Raw genomic sequence first — 23,630 nt, 5'->3', positions numbered from 1 at the left:
CCCGGGCCAGGCCTGGGAGACCTGGGCAGGGCCCGAGTTTTGAGGGGGTGATGGGGGTCAAGGACCCATCAACACTGGGGGCTGTGTGGCCGGGAAGGGCCAAGGGCCACTGCTGAGCTTGCGGAGGCTTTGCCGACAACAGACCTAGCTGCGACACCCTAGCCCCGCGACCGGGAAGGTCTCTTTCTAATGCCACGAATGAACCTTTAAAGCAGACTTACAGAAATGCTGGGGGCAGCTGCCACCTGCTGGCCTGGCCTCCCTTCCCCAGGGAGCGTCTGGGGAAGGACTGTGGGCGGGCATGATGGGCTGACCCTCACGGGGCCCTGCAGGGACCCTGGCTCCGGTGACTCTGGACACGCACTCAATGCGCAGGCGTCCCGTGCCACAGAGCTCTGCCCACACCAGCGACGGGCCTCGAAATCGCTGGCCCCGGAGCGGACCCCGTGCTCTGCCTTCCTGCCTGGGGTGCCGACACCTCGGAGGACAGGGCAGGACACGCTTCTTCACGGGAGGGGAGCCGACACGCTCGGGGCGGCCCCGGGGGACGCGGCTCCCGGCCTGCGCGGCCGCCTCACGCCCCAGCACACGCGGCCCTGACACTGGGCACCAGGCTGAGTGTTAGCGGGTGGGAGCTGGGGTGCACGACGACACAATCCAGCCTTTGTGTCAAGTTATGGCTCATAAAACCCCAGTTAACAAAAGTTCAGCTTCTTCCCAGATGCTCGTCCCCAAGGCGGGTCTGCCCCTGCCACCTGGGGCCGACCTTTCAGCAGAGTCTCCTTCGGGGACTGCTGGGGACACCCCGACACCCTTTGGCTTTCTCAGTCCAAGCCTGAAACACGGGACCTTACGAGGGCAGCACAGCCAGAGGCCTCCTGGTCCGCAAGGAGCAGGGTGGCCCCTGGAACCGGCCTGACGACAGCTCCCCTGCACCCCTCCCCCTTCCATCAGGGCGGCTCCCTGAACACCGAGTCCTGGACAGGTGGGGCCCGGGGTGGGGTGAGGGTGGCGAGCAGCACACGGGCAGCCCTCGGACACCCGCCTGCCATTCTGGAAGGTTCCCTTGGAGTCACGGGGAACCAAGCAGACAGAAGCAAGACACGGGACGCCCTCAGCTCTGATTGGTCAGCGGAACTGCCACCTGTACCTGCTCTGAACTGGGGGGGGGGGGGGCGGCGGAGAAAGGAAGAGGCCCCGGGGACCTGACCTCCAAACCTGTACCCCCAGCCAATCCGGGTGCCCTCCCCACCCGCACACGGCCCGCCGCCCCTACCCCAGCTCCCCCCCCCCCCGCCTCTCCCCCACCCCCTCCCCCTGCCCCTCCCCCGCCCCTCCCCACCCCATCCCTCCCCGACCCCTCCCCAGCCCCATTCCAGAGCACAGATAAAAGTGAAACCTGAGTAGGGAATGTTTGTGGTGCCACCGCCAATCAAGGGCTCTGTCGCCACGGTAACGGGGACACTTCATCAGCTCGGGAGCAGATGGTCAGTGAGCAACAGGCCGCATCTGCCCCGTGAGCCCTGCCGTGGGCACAGATGGAGGGTGGGCCGGGCGCGGGCAGCCGGGCCGGCCGTCCCCACCCTGGCCGGCGCTGCCTGGCCGGGCTGCGCAGCGCCCGCCCAAGGGACGTGGCACATTTGGGGCTCGCCGTGGGCCGCCTGTCACCAGGCTGGGGCGGCCGATGGGGGCCCTGCAGGGGGAACGGCTTCCTTCGCGGGATGGGGGAGGAGCGGCTGGCCGGCCTGGCGTTTGGGGTGTGGGTGGGGGGGATGGGAGATGAGAGGGGGGGTCGGGGGGCACAGGGGGTAGGGCAGACAGTCCGAGCCCGCGACGCGGACTTCAGCCCGTGGTGGGAGGCGCAGGTCCGCGTGGGCTGGTTGCTGGCGCGTGTGACCCAGAGATTCACTCCGTGTGAGGCCACAGCCTCATTGGTGAATACTCTGAATTTCGCCTGGCCCCTCAAATGAGGTTTAACCAGCCGCGGACAGGGGCACGGCCACCCTGAGCTCAGGGACAAGGGCCTGGCGAGCCTGTCGGTAACGGCCAGGTGTGGCCCAGCGGCTGCCTCTTGTGGAGCATTTGCTGTGCCCAGACCCTGCAGCACCTCTGACCTGAGGCAGGTGTGGTCACCACCTGGCCAGGGCCTCCAGTCCCAGCCTGGCAGGGCTCTGGGAGGCCTGGCCTGCAGGTCACTGGGCCAAGGCCAGGTCCGTCTGTGTCCCGCAGGCCTGGGACGATGGCCAGCCCCAGGGCTCCGCCGTGGCCAGGGACAGCCCCTCGCTCTCTCCCGTGGACAGTCCAGTGAGCCCAGGTGAGCCCAGCTCTGCTCTGAGGGGCCAGGCCCCTGGTGGCTGCTTGGGCGGGAGCTGAGGGTGCCGGCCCCAGGCTCTGCCCTTGGCCTGTTCGAGCTCGCTGCCCGCTGTCCTCTGTATCGGCCCGACTGCCCCCCGACCCGGACCCGGGCCTCCCAGGACCGTCCCCAGCACTTTCTGCCGGGGCTGGCGCACAGGTCCAGACTCGACCTCCCACTCCGACGTGGTAGACGTCCTGTGCCCCGAGCGGCAGGCGGAGGCTCGACGGTTGTCCTTCCCACGATGAGTCCAGTTAAACCACAGAAGAGCGGCCTCTGGCGACCAGGAGACAGAGGCAATGTGTGTAAAAACAAACGCCCGGCCTGCTTCGGGGGCCCTGGGACCCCTGCAGGAGCCGGCGGGGCCGGACAGCGCCAAACAACGGCGCGGCGTCAGGGGACAGTCTGTGTCCTTTTTCCCCAGGCGACTTGTGTTCAGGTGCCCATCTCATCACTCCCGGGCTAAGCCGGAGCCAGGACCTAGGTCCCGGCTCCCTAGGACCAAAGCCGCACTCAAAGGGACAAAGCCACATCTCCCCATTGATCTCCACGGGTCTTACAGGAAACGGTCTTACAGGTGGAAACCGGGGACAGGGGCATTCCAGAGGCCGCAGCCCAGCGCCCTGCATCTCCCCGGGGCTCCTCCAGGTCACAGATGTCGCAGATGTGTAGTGGGCAGCAGGCGCGGAGGGCCCTGTGGGGGACGTGACCAGCGCGGGCCCCCAGCCAAGGCCCCGGGAGGCGCAGGCCTTGGGGGGCAGGCGGCCGAGGGAGCCCCCCTCTGCCAGCCTGAGCCCTGAGGGGTGGTTTTTGCATCGCCCACCTCACGTCGGTCAGTAGCTGGGCATTGCATGGCCGTGGGGACACGGGATGGGGGGGACATGCAGACTGCCACTTTTCTCTGAGTGCACAGAACGGGACTGTCACCCACAAGTATTTAATCTGGAATCAAATGTACTCAGGGCTGATGCTTTGCTAAGATTTTACAGAGCGAGCTAGTGATTTCATGGTGTGTGTGGGCGATGATTTATCTCCTCGTCTTCTCTGTCGGCCTCTGTCTTCCTGGTCTGGCAGAGCGGGGCTTGCTACGTCAAGGGACATGGCGACGGCCTTCTGGCTCCTCGTCGTCCACGCCTTCGCAGTGGGGCCTTCGGAGAGCCGCTCAGCCGTTCCCCTGCCGAGTGTCCCAAATGCACAGTAACCTTCGCCCTCGAAGCAGTGGCGCCAATACCTCGGTCGCCTCCAGGAGGCGGCACACAAGACCTGGGACTGTGTCATCCCTGAGGCCGCGTGGGGTCCGGGCGACTCTGAATGACCCCGCGCTCGACCCCCCCCCCAGCCTGGGGGTGCCTGCTCACGCTGACGCCGTCCCGCTCCTTTGGATGACAGTGTGGATGGATCGTGGGCCACCGTGACTGGGGCCCAGGGTCAGCTGCTCCACGTCGGGGGAGAGAGGGAAGTTTCGGGGTTTATGATGGCTCGTTATGGGGTTACCTAGGGAATGTGGCCAACACCAACTCTCTCCCTTTGACGCTCCTAATGTTAACTCAGTCTTGCTGCTCGGAACTCAACACACGTATCTGATGATCGTTCTTCTCGCTGGACTTCAGTATTTTCAGTAACAACAAAACTAAGCACTATTAAACTTAGATGCGGGATAAGTGAAGTGCCTGGCACACATCAGGTGTCCTTGAACACAACTCACACGCTGACACGCAAATATGACACAGTGAAGCCTTTATTTGTCCCAAAGCATCGACATGTTCTCTTCTCTGTCATTCATGACGACAGCCACAGCCCTGCATTTCCAAGTGACTTGCCTGCTCCTGACCTGTTTTCATGCCCATCGCTCTGGCAACCACAGGTCACTGCCCAGGGCTCCCCCTCGGAAGCTCTCCTGACTCTAGGACGTGCCGCGCCGTGTCCCGGGAGCACCGCGCGGCCGTCGGCCGAAGCTCACGGGCGAGGCGCTGTCCCTTCCTGTGGGGACACAGTAGGTGCCCAGTGAACGTGAATGAACGAACAAATGACTGCACAGGCCCCAGGAATCCTGTAACTGCCAGGGAGTCTGTTTTAAAAGCTAAGCTTTAGGCCGATTAAAAAAAAAAAAAACGCGGTAAAGTTTGTGCAGACAAACGAAGAATAATGGCACCGAAAAGAAAGGCGGCCGCCCGGCTGGCACCAGGCAGGGCTCGCTTTGCTCTGAGCGCCGTCTGATGGGCCCCGCCTGGGAAGCCAGCAGACGAGCTGGTGCATTCGTCATCTTTCCTGCAGGAAGTTCTTCCTTTCAGCGTTCTGCCAACGGTCGTCTCGAGATCGTTCCACGAGCTCCATGCAGACAGACCCCGCCCCCCTGCGGATGCACACACCGCCGTGGCCGCCCTGCCCGGCGCTCGCCCTGACCCCCGTGCTGTTCTGGTGGGAGGACAGAGAACGGCCACCAGAGGGGGGGCCTGGTGGGTGCTGGCCCCCGGCACGGCCGCCGACAGAGCGCCCGAGCTCTCGGCAAGGGCCGTCCCAGCAAGGCCGTGCTGGTGGCCTGCACAGTGGACTGTCCTCCGGAAGTCAAACTCTAGGGCTCGCTCACTCAGTGCTCTTCTCGAATTACCGCGAGGAGCCAGGAGCTGCGCCAGGTGGGGACTCTACCCTGCAGGAGCCTGCAGCCTGCCAGGTGAGGCTGACCCAGAGCCTGGCGGCCTGAGCCGGTGAGGGCAGCGCGGTACCCACGCGGTGTCTGCGGAGGTGACCTGCAGGGGAAGGCAGGGGCGTGGGGCCCAGGAGGCACCTTCCCACCCATCACACCCAGCTGAGATATGTTCCATTGGTTGGCAGACAACTAATTCTCCAACTGTGGTTCTTCTAGGCTGGTGTTATAATTAGCTCGCTTTCCTTAGCAAACGCCAGCTGCTGGACGCTGGTGCTGACCGCGAGGACGCCGCGGTGTCGGCATGCACGGGACGCGTGGGTGCCGGAGCGCCCAGCAGAGCCCTCCCACTCGGGCTGACGGGGACGGCCACGGACGGCACCACGGCCGCGGCCTCCCGTCCTGGGCTGCGCAAGTGGCTGCAGAAGAGTGTGCTCGGGGCCATGAGCACCTCGACCCGGGATGGGACCTGGGCAGGGCCCCGGGAGCGCTCCGTGGGCGGGCAGGTGTGCCGCACAGCAGGACTGCCCTGGCTGGAGACGACCTTTTGGGTCTGTCTCTGTCCCACTGGCCAAATGGCTCAAGGCCGACCCTCAGTGGCCCAGGCAATCGCGATGCCTGTGCCTGAGGGGTCTGCGCAGAGCTCGCTGGGTGGACAGAACGACACGGAGGGCACCCTGCGCCCCGTGCGCACTGCTGCTTGAGGGCCAGGCCTGCACCTGGCGCCCCCGGCCGCCACTGCGCACAGCTCGGGCTGCAGGTGGGGGCGGGGGAGGGGAGAGCGGCCATCAGACAGACAGCTTGAGGGCAACGGGCTAGAAGAGGGAAGATTCTAGGCAAAGACTAGGCACATCTGTAGGTCTAGGGGAGGGGGAGAGAGAGGAGGAGAGAGGAACAGGGGGGAAGAAGTCTTGGCGAGGACGTGAGTGCCCTGCCCGCCCCCTGGCGGCCCCTGCGCGAGGTCGTGAGTGCCCTGCCCCCCCCCCCCCCGTTGGCCTCCAAGGCGCCCTGAAGGCCCGTCACCACCGCCTGCCTCTGTGGCGGGCACAGGACTCCACGCCCGGAGGCTCGTTCGTCTTCACGACGGCGCTGGAGCCGACTGACACTGGGCTGGCCCCTGACCGGGCTCCCTGTGCACGTGGCGCCCAGACAGCGCGCTGCCGAGCCCGGCCGTCCCGAGGACGCGGCGTCCGCCTCCCCCATCTGCGCTGCTCCGGACCTTGGCGCGTCCTCCCTCCCTAATGGCCTTTCAGCTGTTCACTGGGGCTACGGTGCTGTCTGCGGCGAGTTCTCCAAAGGCCGAAAAATGGCGGGAAGACACAGGTGAGCTGGGAGGCGAAGGGACAGGGTCCCAGGGTCAGACTGTGGGCGCGGACCTGCTGTTTCGGCGACGGATTTATGCGCATGAGTGTTTGACGCTGGCTACTTTTAACTCAATTGCTTCCGCATCCCTCGTAACCTGACCTTTTAAAAATGCATACTTTTTAACAACAGCAGACACACAATTTTGTATCGGTTTCCGGCGTACGCAATAGCGCTTGGACGTTCACGTAGCTGGCCGCCCGGCACCACGGTCACGACGACGTTACCACGCCGCCGCGTGCTGCTCTCTGCCCCGCGATCATCCCCGTGACTGCCAACCTGAGCGTCCGAACCCGCGGCCCCTCCTCGCCCGGCCCTGCCGCCCCCCACCCCTAGCGAACTTCGGTTTGTTCTCTGTATCTATGAGTCTGTTACTGTTTGGTTTGTCTGCTTTTTCTAGATTCCACATATAAGTGAAATTCGACGGCATCCGTCTTTCTCTGTCGGACGTACTTCTGATGGAAGGGCAATGAGTCTGAGCGGCCGCGCAGTCCAACTCAGCTTCACCGTGAAGGCAAAGGAAGGGAAGGAGACCCCACCAGGTGGCCGCCTTTTGAGGAAAAATTGTTTTTTTTTATTTGTACGATTTTTACAGCTGAGATTCCTGCCCTTTGCTACTGATTGGCCATCCTGTGCCTTTCCCTGGGGTCCGCCTGGAGCGCCCCTGCCCCTGCCCTGTGCTGACGCACTCAGACCTGCGGTGCCAGCCAACGGGAAAGGCGCCCGAGGACCCAGGAGCCCTGACGCCCCACAGCCCCAACCCAGCCCAACCCAGACGGGACCAAGAAAAGGAAGAGTGTCTTCCATGCTGTTTTACACAAGCGTGTAAATCAGATGCTAATGCAAAGGGCCGAGGGCCGCAGAGGCTGAATGAACGGTGAGAAACAGCTGGGACAGTGTTTCAAGTTTGCTGCTGAATTCCTCTCGTGTAAAATGGGATTCGAAGACAAACCAGAAAAGCCAGTGAGAAAGCCTACAGTCAACCGGACCTTTCTGAAGTTCTTTGCCTGGACTGCTTTATTCATCTTCATTAAAAACTTTACTACAATCCGACGGCCCCTAACGGGGTCACTACACGAAGCCTGAGGTGCGGCGGCCTCTCCCGTCCTCGGCGACGCTGGGTCGCCCCTGGCCCTGCGCCTCGGACCTGGGAGGGCGATACGCGGGGCTGGCTGCCCGAAGGGTCGTGGGAGGCCGCCGGCCGCCAGGAGGAAGCCACGGCGTCTGCCCCTCTGCCGCCCGGGGGAAGAGCGGAAATGAAGACCGGCTGCCGTTTCTCCTTCTGGTCCAGGTGGCTTGCCGAACAGAGAAGGTAGCGGGGACTCAGGTTTTTCTCTAACACCCGGTAAAGCTGGCAGCACCGACAGAAGCCAGGTTCTTGGCGACTGGCCCTCACCGGCCGCCTCCTCGTCCACAACTACAGACAGCCTGGCCGCCCAGGCAGGTGGGTGCTGGTGAGGGTCGTCAGGGAAACGGACGCAAACCACGAGGCCCTGGACACCGCCAGAGACCGCGAGCTTTGGACGGATGACGTCTCTGATCTAGACCTTGTGCACCCGGCTCAACATGACAGGAAGAAAACCTGAGTCTGCCGGCTGCTGGCTGGTTTCATCACGGTCCGACCGAACTTCACGGCCGGTTCTGTGAAGTCAGCTTTTGTCCTCGGCTCTCGGGAACGCTTCGCCAGGGCCCCTGGGGCATTTGGGGGACGTAAGAGAGAAAAGGCACGAGCCGGCGTCTGCTGACGCAGCGGGGACGTGCCCGGGGCCGGCTCGACGTGGGGCAGGCCCGGGCGGCGGGGCTTGCCTTGGCATCAAACGGGTAGCTCCAGACACCAGGGCCTGAGGGGCACCCCGACCCCTGGGGGGTGACCCACCCCTGCTGAGCAGGCTGGGGCCCTGTCCCCACAGAGCCACAGCTTCCCAAGGGCGCAGTGTGTAGGTCCTCTTTCCACGGACATCATGGTCGGCATGGCCCCTCTTCCCGAAGCCGACAGGGCAAGAGGGTGGGGAACCCTGCTTCGGGCTCACAGCGAGAACGCTGAAGGGCCAGCTCACTCCCTGACGGTGGAAAGGAGCGAACACAGACAAGCCGCTGGGTGGCAGATGGACCCGCGAGACACGTGCTTTTTGCGACAGGACACGCCGGTGCCTTACACACTTTCCTTTCTAAGTCGTAGCAGGTGCCTGGAAGAGCTTGAAATTAACGGAAAGTTCAAATGGGAAAAAATGGACCTATCCAATCTCTTGGGTGCTGAAACCGAAAGAACACCCGCGATTTATCAGCTCCCAGTAATCAGTGCTTTAAAAATATGCACTTTATATGAGACAGAAACTGTCGCCGGCCAGCTTTGGTTTTTTTGTTCTTTATTTTCAATTACACAACACGTGAAGCCATTCTTGTAGCAAAAACTCAGACAGCACAAGTAAGGTGAAGGTCCCTCTTGAAATCCAGTCCCCACAGAGAAGGCTCGACGTGTGGGCTGGCAGCATGTGGGGAGCGCGGGTGCCACCCCGGACGCCTCGCTGGTTCGCAGAGGGGGCGCGTGGCGAGGGGACCCCCGTCGCCAACAGGCGAGGCTGACGGGGAGGGTCCAGAGATGGGACTGGGTCCTCCCCAGACGCCCTGTGCCGGCACACCGCACCGGCTCCGCTCGGGGCCACGCGGGGCTCTCCTGCGGGGTGGCACTGCTGCTGACCCTCCTCCTGACACGGGCTGCAGATGCGTCGCTGAAGACGGCACCAGGGCACCCGGCAGGAGGCGGCGGCCCAGGCCCAGGCCAACACCTGTGTCACCGCAGAGCCTGCCTGCTCCCTGAGGCCGGGGTTAGTCCCAGGTTCTGCCCAGCCCTTGGCCAAAGGGAAAACAGAAGCAAAGCCGCCATCGGCCAGGCTCCTCGTCAGCCCAGCAGCCCAACGGCTCGTGTCTGGCGGTCAACCACAACTGCGCGGCTCAGATCGTCATGGCGCAAGAGGGCGCAGCCAGCCAGGCTGGCTTTGGGGGCACGAGCACACAGCAGGCGAGCCGGCGGGCACGGCGCTGGCTCTGGGCGCTGCACGCGGCTCGCTGACGGGAGGACGCGCTGCTGAGCGCCCAGGAGCAAAGCGGTCGCACGCGCCCCGGCCACCCCCGCTCGCCAGACAAGACTCCAAGCTCGCGACCAAGTGTCCTTCCTGACGAATGGGCACGACCCTGAGAGCTGCAGCGTGGGGGCGCGGGCGGTGTGCGTGCCCGGCAGACGGCGTGGGGGCGCGGGCGGTGTGTGCCCGGCAGACGGCGTGGGGGCGCGGGCGTGCCCGGCAGACGGCGTGGGGGCGCGCGTGCCCGGCAGACGGCGTGGGGGCGTGCGTGCCCGGCAGACGGGACCAGGGCCCTCGTCCCCTGGAGGCCTGGCCGAGCCCCGCGAGGCGGCGGCTGACCGTGGGATCGCACCTCTGTCCTCAGCGTGACGAGAGCAGGGGCAGCTGCTGGGAGACGCTCCGTGTCGGCCACACGCAGACGAGGCGTCGCTCCCAGGCTGTCCCGCCAGCCCGGAGGCGCTGCGACGCCACGTCCGCCCTGGGCCCCCGCACGGGAAACGGCCGTGTGGTGTCGGCCGCGACCCCTCCCGTCACGCCTGCTTGTGGAAAGGAGTCGACACACACCACGCCCAGGGCGCGTCGCACCCGCACCGAGTGTGCCGATGTGACCAGCGGCGTCGCGTTCCGCGGCGTGACTGCAGGTGGACGAGCTGTGCTGACCTTACATTCAGCGTCCAGGTCTGAAAAGAGCTTTGTCCAGCTGTGGACGAGCTCTGCCAGCTCCCGCAGGGGCATCAGCTGGACCACCTAGAACACAAGCGACCCTGTGAGCGTCCCGCCAACTTCTGAGCCACCTCTTCCTGCTGAGGACAAGTCCCTAAGCGGAGGGACGAGGGTGCGTGGAGGGTGAGTTGTGGGAACACGGGCATCTGTCCACTAGCTGCCCAAGCGAGGGGGTCAAACCTGAGGGCACGTGTGCACAGTGCACGCACGTGCACACACGTGCATGTACATGCACACGTATGTGCACGCACGTGCATGGACACACACGAGTGGCTGCACGTGTGCGCACTGTGCACGCATGTGTGGGTGTGTGCACGTGCGTGCGGCAGCTGACCTGTACACCTGGGTTATCCGAAAATTCTTTCAGAAAAAAAGAATGTTTTAAATAAGACCTCAGCGCTCACAGGTGGAGAGCAATGAGCGCCCGCCGCCCAGGGCCTCGCCCGGCTACCTGCGGCTGCCGTCGCCGCCTCTGAGGCCGCCCGGCAGGTGCCCTGTCCGACGCCTGCTGCCGTCTGCTGAGGCCCAGGCCCATCCGCAGACTCCGCAGCGCACACCCGAGCCGGAGCGGGGCGGAGAGAAAGCCAGGGGACGACTGGCCCGGAACAGCCTGAGCAGAGTCCTGGCCCCGGGCGAGCCCGGCCCCAGCGGGAGAGGAGGCGCTCGCTCGCTCGCTCTCTGCACAGACGGCCCCGAGACCACGAGGGCGTGGCGGAAGCTGCGGTCCCAGCGGGAACGCGTAAGGACAGGGCGACGCCCGGAGCAGCGGGGCCTCACAGCCTGCGGTGTCCCCCGAGAAGCCGCAGCACGCGGCAGGCCTAGCGCGGAAGGCGCAGCCACCCGCATGCACGCAGAGGCCGAACGGAGACCGCGCCTGGCACGGGGTGGGGCGAGCCCCGAGACGCCGCCGGCTCGAGGGCGTCAGCGAGCGCGCGACCCGTCCCGCGCCCGGCCTGGCGCAGGCCCCTCTGCCGCGGGTGCTGGGGGCTCCCGGGCAGACCCTCACCTCCCCCACGCCCTGTCCGGCTTAACCGGCTCCGCGTCGGCGGCCCTCAGCAGCCAATCCTTCGAGGTCTGCGCTCGCATAAAAGGCCCATGTGCGACGCCCGACTCTGTGGGGACCGAGCGGGGGACTCACCCGGAAGACGGCGAGTGTCTCCTCCACCGGTCCGGCTCGCGCTGCCTGCTTCCTGCACCAGAGACACGGGACCGAACGTGAGTCACAGACACCCGCGCGTCCCAAGTGTGCGCAACGGCGCGTGCCCCCGAGGCCACCTGCAGGCCCGCGGGGGACCCGTCAGGATGGGGGTACGGGGTTGGTCAACACTGCCCCCCCGGACTCTGGCCCCACCCATCCACACTGCATCTAGTGACCGCTGCCAATGGGGCTCCCCGCACAGGTGCCCAGGGGGACACCGTGTCAGGCATCAAAGAGAGGACATGCGAGCCCAGAGCCCCCGGCCCTCGGGGCAGCTGGCCCGCTGCCTTCCGCCAGACGGGGCGTCGGGAGGAGCAGCCTCCAGGTCAGATGATGCCCTGCCCTGCCCACAAGTGATGGGGTGAGCCCCCACGATGCTGCCCATGCCTCTCGGAAAGTGTGAGCCCCAGACAGGTGACAGGAGAGGGCCAAGGAGGCCGGGGTCATTCCGCCCTTGTTATTCCAGGATCAGAGGCTTTACCACAGCCGGGCCCCAGAGAATTACCGCAGAGGTGAGAAGCGAGGGGCTCAGGCAGGTCTGCCTGTGGGATCTGACACCTCACTTCTCGCCAGCAGCGGGGGAAGAGGTTAAAGGTTCTCGCCTCAGCGCCCAGCATTTTAAAGCTCACGGCAGGGAGCTTTGATGTCCCCGGCAGGGGGGCTGGGCTCACACCTCTCTGGCCAGGCCCAGCACAGGGCTCACAGGAGGCTGCAGCCAAACGGCCCTGCGAGCTGGCCTGCGGGTGGCAGTAACTGAACCCCTAGGTCTAAGGTGCTTGCAGTTTTTCACTAACACAAAGAATGTTGCTGGTTGACTCCGCCCTGAAAAGAATGACTGCTTCCGGCTAAACCACGCCGACATCTCCCACAACAGCGACACGACAGGTCAAAGGTGGACAAAACCTACCAAGACCGAGACGGCCAGGAAAGGGTGGCATGGTTCACCCAGTAACTAAAGCAGAAAAAGTGGGCTGCCTGACCCGAAAAGCTACGTGCCAGTTCTAATACAGGACTGTGTGTATGTGTGGGGGGAACACGCATCTCACAGCCACACCTGGCACCACACAGCGTCTGCACCACCGACCGCGCGCCCACGAGCGTCTCTCCAGCTGGTGGTGCCACGAACCACCGCCACCCTGCGGGGGCTGCTCGCCCCCGGCCCGGCTCCGGCGTGGACAGACCCTGACTCATTGCCACGCCGTCTCCCGGAGGTCGGGGCTCCGGCCCTGCCCTCACAGAGCAGGGCCTCACAGATCCACGTCTCTGACGAGGGCACAGCTGCTTCAACAGGGCGAGAGCCGGCTGGACGGGCCGGGACCCCGCGTTGCTCTAAGGCCGTCGCGCGCTTATCCCACAGCTGGCGCCTCAGCCGACACCGCGGCGTCACAGCTCTGAGCCGAAGGCCTGCAGCTCTGAGCACTGCGGGCGACTGGCTCTCCCAGTATCAGCTGGACCAGAGCGTCGCGCCTGGCGAAATCCCAGTCGTTACAAGACACGAAGGCCCGGGGCCGGCCCGCTCCCCTCCACCTGCCACGCTCTCCCGAGCCGGCCCTTCCGCAGGCGACTTGGGGGCTCCCGCCCTCTCGTCAGGTCTTGGTAAGGGTCACCTGCGAGACCTCCTCAGGGACCCCCACGCTGTGCACAGCGGGCAGGGAGGGGGCGGCGTCAGCTTCACGTCTCCATGTGCTCTGTGCAGGCCGAGCTCTCTCAGAAAGGCCTGCACCCCCAGAGGGTGCCCCAGCCGCCTCGCTGCCCACCCAGAGGCAGAGGGTCTGACGGGAGAGGGCGCGCAGGACCCCACGCAGCGCTGAGCCCCGGGGGGCAGGCCTGCTGCTCGCTGCACCCCCGGCTCGCACAGCAGCCGCAGGCCCTCAATCAAAGCGGCGACGGAGAGGCACGTGAGGCCCGAGGGTGCCGAGCGGGCCTCCCCCGGGACGCCTGCGTGACGCTCGCGGTGGCGGTGGTGGCGGCCCTGCACTGCAAGTCACTGGTCTGCGTGCCGGGCCTCGGCTCCTGCGTGCTCGGGTTCAGTCCACCGCGGGGCTGCAGCTTCCAAATGAAAAGCATCTCCAACACGCGAGGACCGACGGGAGCGGGGCCCGCCCCCCTCGGCGATACCGAACCCGCACAAACGGCCACACAGCCCGGTCGGCAAGGACCTGGACGTGAGCCTCCTGCTGACACGGGAGCCCATGGGGGGGGGGCGTTGCTAAATGCAACAGTCAGACCCCCTGGAAGCTTCCACCACAGCCGGTGGCAGGACTTCCCTCGAGGGGAAGCCAGCTCGAAGGAGCGCCTGCAGCAGCTGCGCGGGCACTTACGGGGCTCCCCTCTCCCCCAGGGCCACCGCGTGCTCTGGTCCCCGCTGCACCACACAGCGGGCCGGCAGGCCTGCTGGCTTCACGCGCTGCCGGGAGCAACCGGCGGAACCTCAACACGTCTCAGAGCTTGCAGAAGCAAAAACAAAATAAACTACATTAGATGATGAAAATCGGGTCTTGAACAGACAGGTTAATGAACTGACAGGAATGAAACGGCAAAGAGCAGAGACAGACTGGTGTGGGGCCCGGAGGTGGTCGGTCCCCATTTCTCAAAGCGAGTAAGTCGTTCGCGCCGGCACAGTTGCCCGTTGACTTACACACAAGCGGCCCGCAGCGGGGGACGCCGCGCGGGCAGCGTGCGGGGGGGGGGGGGGGGCGGCGGGGGGGGGGGGGGGGGGGGGCGGGGGGGAGCACGAGGGCAGCGTGTGAGGGGGGGGGCGCGCAGGGGGGGGGGCCGCTGGGGGGGAGCGGCGCGGGCGCGTGAGGCGGGGTGGGGGCGAGAGGACGCCGCGGGCAGCGTGAGGGCGGGTGGAGCGGGAAGGTCCTGGGGGCGGGGGCAGCAGCGTGCGGGGGGGGCGGCGGGCAGCGTGCGGGGGGGCGGCGCCCGCTCACCTGGGCCCTGGGCCCTCCAGTGCTGTCCGCGGCCGGACCGGCTGTGCCCGGAGTTCGTCCTGTGGGAGCTGGATCCTGGCTTCTCCCACCTCCCTGCAGGGACAGGTGATCAGCACGTTAGCAAGCTACGCGTCCGTGCAGGGCTGTGGCCAGGCGTGCTGGGCAGGCGGGTTTCAAAGTTCTGGGATCTGTGAGTTGAAGGGAAAGCCCAGGAAAAGGGCAGGTGTGGGGACCGCAGTGCCGGTGACAGCCGGGCGGTGCCTGCGCCCCAGGGACCTGCGCCCCAGGGACGGGGGGCTGCGGACTGAGGACGCTGGGCATCTGGCCAGGGCCCTCGGGCTGTTCTGATTGGCTCTGCCTCCCTGGGGGGGCCAGCCCCACGCCGCGGGCCACCAGCAGGCTTCCTGACCAGCACGCCGGCCACCAGTGTTCAGGGACTTCGTGTGCCAGACCCAGGCGCCCTCTCTTCCCAAGTCTCCAAACGTACCTGACACACAACTTTCCTACTCTAAAATTCCCTCTCCTAGGTTTGTAAACCGCGACTCCTCTGCCATGTTTGTCTACTAGAACTTAACACCAGAAGGTCTGACTAGGTCATACTTGCATGTATTGTTTATACCATCTTGACATTTCATGGTGACCCATGAGAAAAGGCGCCTGCCACAGGCGTGGGCCAGTATTCTGAACACGAGGGTTTCCGGTGGCGGGTCCCAGCCCGGGAGCACTGCCTCTGGCTGCGTACTCCTGCCCGGTTGTGGACAGGGGACACGCCACAGGCACGTGGGGCTCGAATCCTGTGAGAAGGTGGCAAGGCCTGGAGTGTCCGGTGTGTGGGTCTGCTGTGCAGGGTGCAGGTGTGCATGTGGCATACAGGTGTGCAAGTGCAGCGGGCAGTGTGTGGGAGTGCAGGTGGGGTATGGCGGTGTGCACAGGCAGCAAGCACACGTGCGGGGTGCAGTGTGCACCTGTGTGCGACCGCCACTGCTCCACGGCCATCCTCGTCCGGACCCGGAAAGGCTGTCCAACCTGCCTCCTCCCCAACCTCCCCTGCACTGTCAGCAGAGTCACTTTCCTAAAAGCATGTTTCTGATCACGTCACTCGAAAAGCCTCCCACAGCTCCCCACTGTGCCATGGGGAGAACCGTGAGGACCTGCTGCATGCCCCGTCGAGCTCCTGCTGACCTGCCAGCCTTCCCTCCTGCTCCCCTGGGGTGTAACGGGCCTCCCTGCAGACGTCTTTCAGAACCCGGACTTTTCTGCTGTAGCATAAGCTCTTTCTTCCAGTGCAATGTCCCTTTGTCCACTACGAACTGAAATTCCACTGAGCCCTCAGGCCTCGCGCAAGTGCCACTTTCGGCATTAAAATCTGCACACTCCCCGAGCCGCAGTGACTGCCACCCTGCCACTCGTGGTTCCCATCTGGAGTCCAGTCTGGCCCCTGTCGTACCTGGGCGCAGGGGCCACACCCACGCTCACCCTCCGCTCCCTGACAGTCGAGCGGTGGCCCAGGGCTTTGTGATGGGCGCAGGTGGCAGTCTCCCAGGTGCCACTAGCAGCTGGGGTTCACAGAGGCCAGTGTGGCCCCATGGGGAGGGGGAGGGGCTGCCTAGCTGTGTGGACCGGGACTGGGAGGGGCTGTGCTCTGAACAGTTGCCGCCTCCCTGGCGCGGACTTGGCCCAGTGTGACTGCGAACACTGGGCTGGGGACCTGGGGGCTCTGGACCACTGAAAACCTGCTCGGTGCTGGGAGAACAGCATGGGGCCCGAATGTGTCTTCTGCAAAGCAAGGGGCGTGAAGCACAGAACCTCAGGTTGTTTGAGAAGAAAAAGATGGCTTCGAGGACAAAAAGGGTCACTCTCCAAACCGTGTAAATTGACTCATGGCACTTCCTGAAACACACTTTTCCTCATTACTTAGCGTAATGTGACATGAGCACCAAATTCGCCCAAATGTAAGTGCTCTTCATTAGCAAGGGATCGAGTGGTTCCCCGTAAAGATGAGAAGGGACCGTCTCGCAGCATCAAAGTGAAATGCACAGCTGTGAGGCACGGGCCGTCTTACGGGGCTTCGACACAAAACCTGCTGCGCACGCAGCCCTCCCGGGCCCCGCCGGGGAGCCTGCAGGAGGAGGTGCAGGTGTCGGAATCCCAGTGACGGCTGCCGGCTTAGAACAGCCTGCACGCCGCCACCTGCCAGAGCCCGGCCGGCCGCCTCCTCACCGGGGACGAAGCCCTGCCGAACTGTGCCTGCAGGGTGCCTGCCTGAGCGACAGGCTGCCCACCAATCCTGGGAATAAGCAGCGAGTGGGAATGCCACACACTTATTCTGCAAAGCATCAACTTTTGCCCTGGGGTCTCAAAGCTGCCTGGTGAAAGGAGGAGAAAAGGGCAGGGCAAGGGGCGCCCGTTGCCCCAGGAGGGCGGAGAGTAACTGTCCGCACTGCCCAGAAGTCCCCTTACTCCCGCGATGCCGTCCTGTGGCCAGGTCCCACACCTGACACCTGGCAGGAGCTGGACGTGTCCCAAGGTGGGTTCCTAACCTGGTAACATAAAGCCTCTCGGAACGTTTGCAAGGCTGATGCCAAGCAGAACTCTTGAAGACAGTGTGACGGGTAGAAATACAGGGAGTTCTATTTTTCCGCCAAGAAAAAAATGGTGCTACTATAGTTACAGGAATACATCTTAAATGAAGCCAGGAAATAATCAAAATACACCGTAAACAAAATAAGCTAGTAAATAAGATGTTCAACTTCATTGATAAACACAGATGCATGCAACTGATGAAACATACTTTTTTATCTGTCATAGTGCTTAAAAAAAACAAACTTTTAAATGCTGTCAGAACTCTTAATAGTTACTTCTGATGAAAGAACAAAGCAATAGAAGATTTTCAGAAAACAAGCTGGCAACACTTACCCAAAGTGTGATTACACCTTGCTCTGTAACTCTGCAAACTACGGCACTCTATGTTAAGGAGGTAGGATGCCTAAAAGTAGTGGTATGAGAACACCGGCAGCCGCCTCGGAGCTCAGAGAGAGGGGAGGTTAGGCAGGAGGGCGCGTGTGGTGGGGGAGCCTGCGTGTGGGAGGGGCTGTTATCCAACCACAGTCAGGCTCCGTGCCAAGGGGAAAGCAGCTCACGAAAAAGCAGAGAACCAGCCCGTGAGGCGAAGCACAGGAAGAACTGCCAACGTTCTAGCCCTGAACGCCTATCTCTGGGCTACAGAATTAAAGGTTGTCGATGTTTCCCTTTTGATTACTTTCCGTATATTTTTTCTTCCTCTAATACACCATCCGGGCAACGCCCACAATGCGCCCAGAGAAGCCTTTTAAATTCCGTGACTCACTGATGAAGCCCCTACATGTTTTTCCTAATGGGACCACAGTTTTGTTTTTCTTTCCTCCTTTTTCGTGTGCATCCTCGCGGCACTCCACACTGACCAGTCGCACAAGCAGCCAGGGCCCGCCCTGGCAGAGACGGGGATGATGCCCACCTGGGTGATGTGGGCGCCAGTGCTGCCGGCTCACGATGCGCCGGTCCTCCCGCATGCAGGCCTTGCACACGATGGACTTCAGGTCGTGGAATCTGGTGAGCCGGGACCTCTGTAAACAGACCAATGTCAGGACAAGCAGGCGCTCCGCGGACAACGACGCGGTAAGAACGGTCTCCAAGAGCGCCATGTCCAAGGCTGTGACCTCGCAGGGGCTCTCAGAAAACAGATGTCCCTGGGCTTCTGGACAGTGACACTAGCATCCTTTCTGTAGGATGATAGCGAGGTCACCACCACACAACCTTCCCTGAGAAATCTGCGCCTGCGACGTGTCGTTATTTCCATTCTTCGGTGTAAGACACGCCGTGAAATAGCAACGTGACGCCAACAGCGCGCCGAGGACTGGGACGTGCGATCTTTCTTCCAGCCTCGTTCTCACTGCTGAAGGTTCCAGCCTAGCTGCCTGGTTTTAGACCAGTGTGAACTCACAACCACTCTGCACTTAGTCAAGACATGGCAGACAGAAAGGTCCCTGAGCGACCTGCCGGCTTCCTGCACCACTGTCCCTAATCATCCTCTTTTGCTGTCTGTACGTAATTCTGCCTGGTTCTAAATTCCAAACACTTAGATTCCTGCGACACCTGTTTTGTGTGTGTGAAAAACAACTACGGCAACAAGCAGCAAATGCTTTCCGTCTGGTGTGAGAGCTTGGGGCGCTCCTCCCTGACAGACGGGAGGGCCCGCGCAGACTCCCCGGGGGCTCTGCCGGGCCCTGTCTGGAATCACGTGGCAACTGTACTTACAAAGCCCGACCAGCAGCCAACGCCCCCAACTAAACCATCAGCCTTCAGAACATTCTCAAGTAATAAACTGTCGCCATTCCTGCCGACTCTGAGGTCTGCAGCGGCTGCTCTGCAGGAAGCGCCTGCACTTGACTCACGAGGAGGGGAAGGCCCGGAAGCTGAGAACAGGTCAGACTGGAGGCGGAGCTCCTGGCTGTCCCCCACTCAGACACAGGGCCTTGGACCGTGCCTGGCGAAGTGCGCTGCTGGGAGCAGAAAGGGTGGCCCTGAACCGGCGACCGCGCCCGTGTCTCTGGAACGGTGCGTCCTGTCAGGGAGGCAGCCCTGCGGGCAGGCAGGCAGCAGCCTGGCGATCCCCGCCCTGTACCCGGCGACACCTCCACAGCGAGCGTGTTCTCCACAGAACAGTGGCCGCTGGGAGATGGTGCCGCGGCCCTGACGCCCAGCCAAGCGGTGACTGTGCCACCGGCTGCACATCCACTCATCGTGCAGCGTGAAGGCACCGGGCACTCACGTTCTGCTCGACGAGCACCTCGGCGGGGCACCCTTTCTCGGACTGCAGGTACTTCTCGTGGAAGAGCTTCCCGTCGAACACGTTCCAGGGCATGAAGTCGCTGTTACTCCAGGGGAAGCCGCACGCGCTGTTCACCAGCACCAGCATGCTGAGGCCGCGGACCAGGAGGGAGCCAAGCTGCACGGCTCTGGAGTCCACGTGCTCGAGCTGTGGAAGCCGGACACAGGGAGGTGAGGGCGCACGCCCCGGGAGCGGTCACCGCGGCCGCGCCACCCGCTCCTCCGCTCGCACAGGTGCTGCGCACAGCTCGGCCCGCCCTGGTGACAGAGGCCCAGGGCAGGCGGGCCTGGTGGGAGGCCTCACTCGCTCGGCAGCCCCAGTGCACGCCGTACGCGCGCTCCAGGCGCGCCCCGCACGCAGACGAGCTCGCGACTGCAGGTGCGACGCCCGCCCCCGCGCAGAGCCGCAAGTCCGACGGCCCCACGCATGGCCCCGCCCCGCGCAGAGCCGCAAGTCTGACGGCCCCACGCATGGCCCCGCCCCGCGCATGGCCCCGCCCCGCGCAGAGCCGCAAGTCTGACGGCCCCACGCATGGCCCCGCCCCGCGCATGGCTGCCCCCCCCCGCATGGCCCCGCCCCCATGTGCCCCCCCACCCCCGCATGGTCCCGCCCCCATGTGGCCCCGCCCCACGCAGAGCACCGCCCCCCCCCACGAATGGCCCTGCACCTGACAGGAAAACAGACAGGAAACCTCCGTGGGCTTTGCGCTGAGCCTCTCCTTTTACAGACTTTCTTTACCTGCAAAGGTGAAGGGCGAGAAGCCCAGAGACTCACTGTAGGGGCTGATGGGCCCACCACACTGCAAAAATCACACCCCGTGGCCCTGAGTGTTGCGTATTCACCAGTAAAACAGCATTTCAAGTGAACACATCACTTCAGAATGAAATGACTTATCATCCCACGGGCCGATCGTATTTATAAATTAAGCAGGTCATTCAATATAAGACACTGGTGCTTATTGTCCCATCTAATGTCAAACAGCCGTGCCGTTCCCGCTGAGAAAGCGCCCTGACGCGGCACGGAGGGGGAGCCGGCGCCCCTGCGACCCCCGCCTGTGCCCACCACACACGCGGTGCACTGACGCGTAGCACGCCTCTGTGATTTTGTCCGCGACATGAGTGACTGAAGCTGTCCTTGTCTAATCTATGTTGTTCAGACTACACTGCCACGATGTTAAATGTCACTTGCGATGCTAAATGTCACTGCATATCTAATACAGTGCATTAAACCAAAAAAAATCAGGGAAAAGTAGCATTGTATCCCCTTTATAAGGCTTCATTCCATGTCTTAAAATAACAAAAACCTGATCATTATAATAAGAAATTCATCACGAACTGGGATTCCTGGAGTTACTCTAGGTTGGATGAAAGCGTCTGCGAGACTGCTTTTGAATTGTCCCAAGTCACTTTTAGAAAGCGCCACCAAGGAGGAAGTTCCAGAGTAGCGGTGACCCTGATGAAAAGTCATTTTCCTTCCTTTTCCCTGGAGGGCCTGCAAGTGAGGCATCCACTCTCAGGCTGTCCCCTGTCACAAGCATCTCACCATCATGTCACTGGACCACGGACATGCACTGCTGTGTCTGGACACGCACCATCCGGGCCAGCAGCCCGCAGCCACATGCGATTTGAGTTTGAAATCAGTGAAATACTCAGTTTCTCAAATACACAAGCTATTGTCAGGTGTTCAGGGCCACTTGTGGTGAGGTCAGCTCTGACACAAGCCCTACCACTGTGACAGCTTCCATGGGACAGCTGTAGCCCAGAATGTCCTGTTTTCTCTACCCCCCACATGCTCTTTGCAAACTGTGCCCACAGCTCGCCCTCCTCACTGTGGCGACAGCCCCAGAGTCTCCACGCTGACACTGCAGGATCTGGGCAGGTGGCAGGTCGCCTCAGTGCCTAAGTCCCTGCACCAATGATGGCTGCTCGGAGACAGGTGAACTCACAGCACTCTGCACAAACACAGACGTGACGAGTTTGCTCTGAGCGTCAGGGGACAATTCTCTGACTTGGTGGATTTTTCTGTAATGGGATCAGCTTGTTTATCCCATGCCCATCCCTCATGCGCTTGTCTGTTTTAGATTGTAAATGAAGTGTACCATCCGTCCCCCAAAAGCAGTCACGTGTACCACTTGAATTTTCACAAACCATATGGCGAACACAAAGGCCACAAAGCAAATGTGACCAGCATCACAGAAGGCCCTGTCCCCTCCCTGCCACACCCACTGCCCCAAAGGGACGCGCTAACCCAGTTCTCAGACCACAGACAGTGGCCGGGGACCTCGTGTGTGTCAGGCAGCACACGCACTGGTGTCTCTGGCTCCTTCTGGCCAGCACGGCGAGGTTGTCCATTTGCGAGAGGAGGCGCCCTCACACTCACTGCCGTCACAGGCCGCCAGATGCTGGGTTCAGACTGGGAGGCACTCAGCTGCTAACTAATTTGGGGTGACCAACACAATGAAACAGCCAGTCTTCTTCCCCCGCCACACAGACCTCGCCTCATTCCAGGTCCTTTGGCGACATTCCGTGGCTGTCAGTACCGAGATCCTGCACAACTGTGTTTTTTTCCTATACATTTTGGTTTTTCTTTGACATTAGTGTTGGCAGCTAGACTTGTCCTTGTCCTGTAAAAAACACTTGTATTGTATTAACTCTGCATCTAGCACCCACTAAATCTGCTAATTCTAATGCTTTTCTGTAGACATGGATTTCCCATATTCGCCATCATGCCATCTGTCGAGAATGACAGTTTTCTATTAAAGTCCTACACCTGAACTCCTTTCTGACTTATCCTCTGGCCAGACCTCCCGGTTTCAGAGAAGTGATGACAAAGGCACACGACTCGCCCCGGAGAGGAAGCGTTTCCGACACCTTGCCGTGAGGTGCGCGCTCTGCCGCAGGCTCCCGCAGCCGCCCCTGGCCGGACGAGGGAAGCTCCCTCCCGGCCCCCATCTGCCGACTTGTTTCACCACTTGTTTTACCGTGAACAGGTACCGAATTTAACCAAACACTTCTGCACTCATTAATCAAAACGCACGCCTTTTCTCATTGTTAGTAACGTGACTCGCACTGGTTTTCAAATGTTAAGTTGACATCATATTCCAAAAACAAACCCTTGGCCATCCAGTCCTGTCAGTTTACGTAGTGCCAGATTCGGCTTGTTAATATGTTGTCTGGAAGTTCTGGACACAGCTCATGAAACAGAATGGCCTATCGTTTTCATTTCTTGTCATGTCATTTTAAAGGGCTGTTTTTAAAAAGGAAGACTAGGCAGCAGAGACTGCACAGCGCCACTGACGCCCACACGATGTCGCCCCCCGCCCCGCACTGACAAGGCCTCCTGATTTTTAACGTCCTTCCCAAGGGCTGATCGGACAAGCAGACAGGACATCACTGAGGTTTAGCACATGTGAACACAGACGACAAACCTTACTGATCAGCATGCAGACACTGCACCCGAAGCTGCAACGAACGTTTTTCAAGTACACAAGGAAAACTCATTGAAATTTCAGGAACCCCTTCTTAGCCCGCAGATCACACGGAAGAACCAGGCCACAGGCCAGGTCTGGGCCAGCGCCTGCAGCTCCTGCTTCCTGGCGCTCTAACTTTCACTTCACGTACTTTTGAAGCTGTGCGCGCTCATTTACAGACGGAAGCTTCGTGACGTAGCCTTAGTGGGGGAGCATCGTGGCACGTCCCTGTTTTCTCTAGCTTGATTCCTACCGGAATTCCTTCTGGCACTGTCGCGTGGCTTCTTTGGATTGGCGGCTGCACGGCACACCTCTTACTGCCCTTATACGCTCAACTGCTCGGGGTCCTCTGATATCAGGTGTGTGTCTGGTAGGCAGCATGTTTGTTCTGTTTTAAATTTTTTATTTTGAAGTGATTCACAGGGACCAAGCACGTGGGGACCGCGGGGAGGAAATGCACCCCAGTTCTGCTGTCTTACGTGTCCCAAGACAGGGGAGTGACCTCGCCAGCATGTCATGGGCACTTTTAATTCGAGAAGCTTTCTGGGCACTGAGTCGGCTTCCCAGGGGTGCAAACGGAGGTGGGGGCGCGTGCAGGGGGAGTGGCGAGACACACGGGCATGCGGCGGACGAGCGAGGGCTGGTGCCAGGGCCTGGCACTGCACTCACCCCTTCGGGCCCTGCGACTGCCACCCACGCTCACTCCCTGGGGAAGCAGTCACACCCAGAAGGCCTAGGCACAGCCCCCCCCTTTCCTAGCCGCCTGGTGTCTGCGAGACAGAAAGTATTTAAAAGGGTTGTGACTGCAAAATTTTTATTTCCCAGAATATGTTTAAAAGTATCTTGGCCTTATCTTTGCCTATTTTGACCTTTCTAATTACAATGTGAGGTTTTACTTACTACTTTTCCTCCTCAACAAGTCTGTTACGGAAAAGGAGTTTGCCAAACGGATGGAAAAAACGATGAAACTAGAGAAAACGGGGCTTGTGAAAAGCCTGGTG

The 23,630-nt window shown here is 62.0% G+C and overlaps 1 protein-coding gene across 12 annotated transcripts in view; it reads right to left on the bottom strand.

Annotated features, from left to right (window-relative positions):
• The window catches only part of FAM120B (family with sequence similarity 120B), a 54,617-nt gene that overhangs the window by 666 nt on the left and 30,321 nt on the right, over window positions 1-23,630 (bottom strand). For 5 of the 12 annotated variants that reach the window (XM_036223761.1, XM_036223763.1, XM_036223758.1 and 2 more), the window contains 6 exons: window positions 19,101-19,307; window positions 17,787-17,895; window positions 14,898-15,087; window positions 14,294-14,386; window positions 11,301-11,352; window positions 9,676-10,186 (listed from right to left, as the gene is read on the bottom strand). In XM_036223761.1, the coding sequence (XP_036079654.1) occupies window positions 9,800-10,186; window positions 11,301-11,352; window positions 14,294-14,386; window positions 14,898-15,087; window positions 17,787-17,895; window positions 19,101-19,307 (1,038 nt within the window). In that variant the 3' untranslated portion in view covers window positions 9,676-9,799. Of the gene's footprint in view, window positions 1-9,675; window positions 10,187-11,300; window positions 11,353-14,293; window positions 14,482-14,897; window positions 15,088-17,786; window positions 17,896-19,100; window positions 19,308-19,827; window positions 19,899-23,630 lie in introns of those variants that run through there. The other 7 variants (XM_036223771.1, XM_016125065.2, XM_036223785.1 and 4 more) reach the window with 7 other exon arrangements.

Source organism: Rousettus aegyptiacus, unplaced genomic scaffold (assembly GCF_014176215.1).
Source record: "Rousettus aegyptiacus isolate mRouAeg1 unplaced genomic scaffold, mRouAeg1.p scaffold_m13_p_1, whole genome shotgun sequence".
NCBI lineage: Eukaryota > Metazoa > Chordata > Mammalia > Chiroptera > Pteropodidae > Rousettus > Rousettus aegyptiacus.
This window is presented reverse-complemented; position numbering and strand designations above follow the sequence as displayed.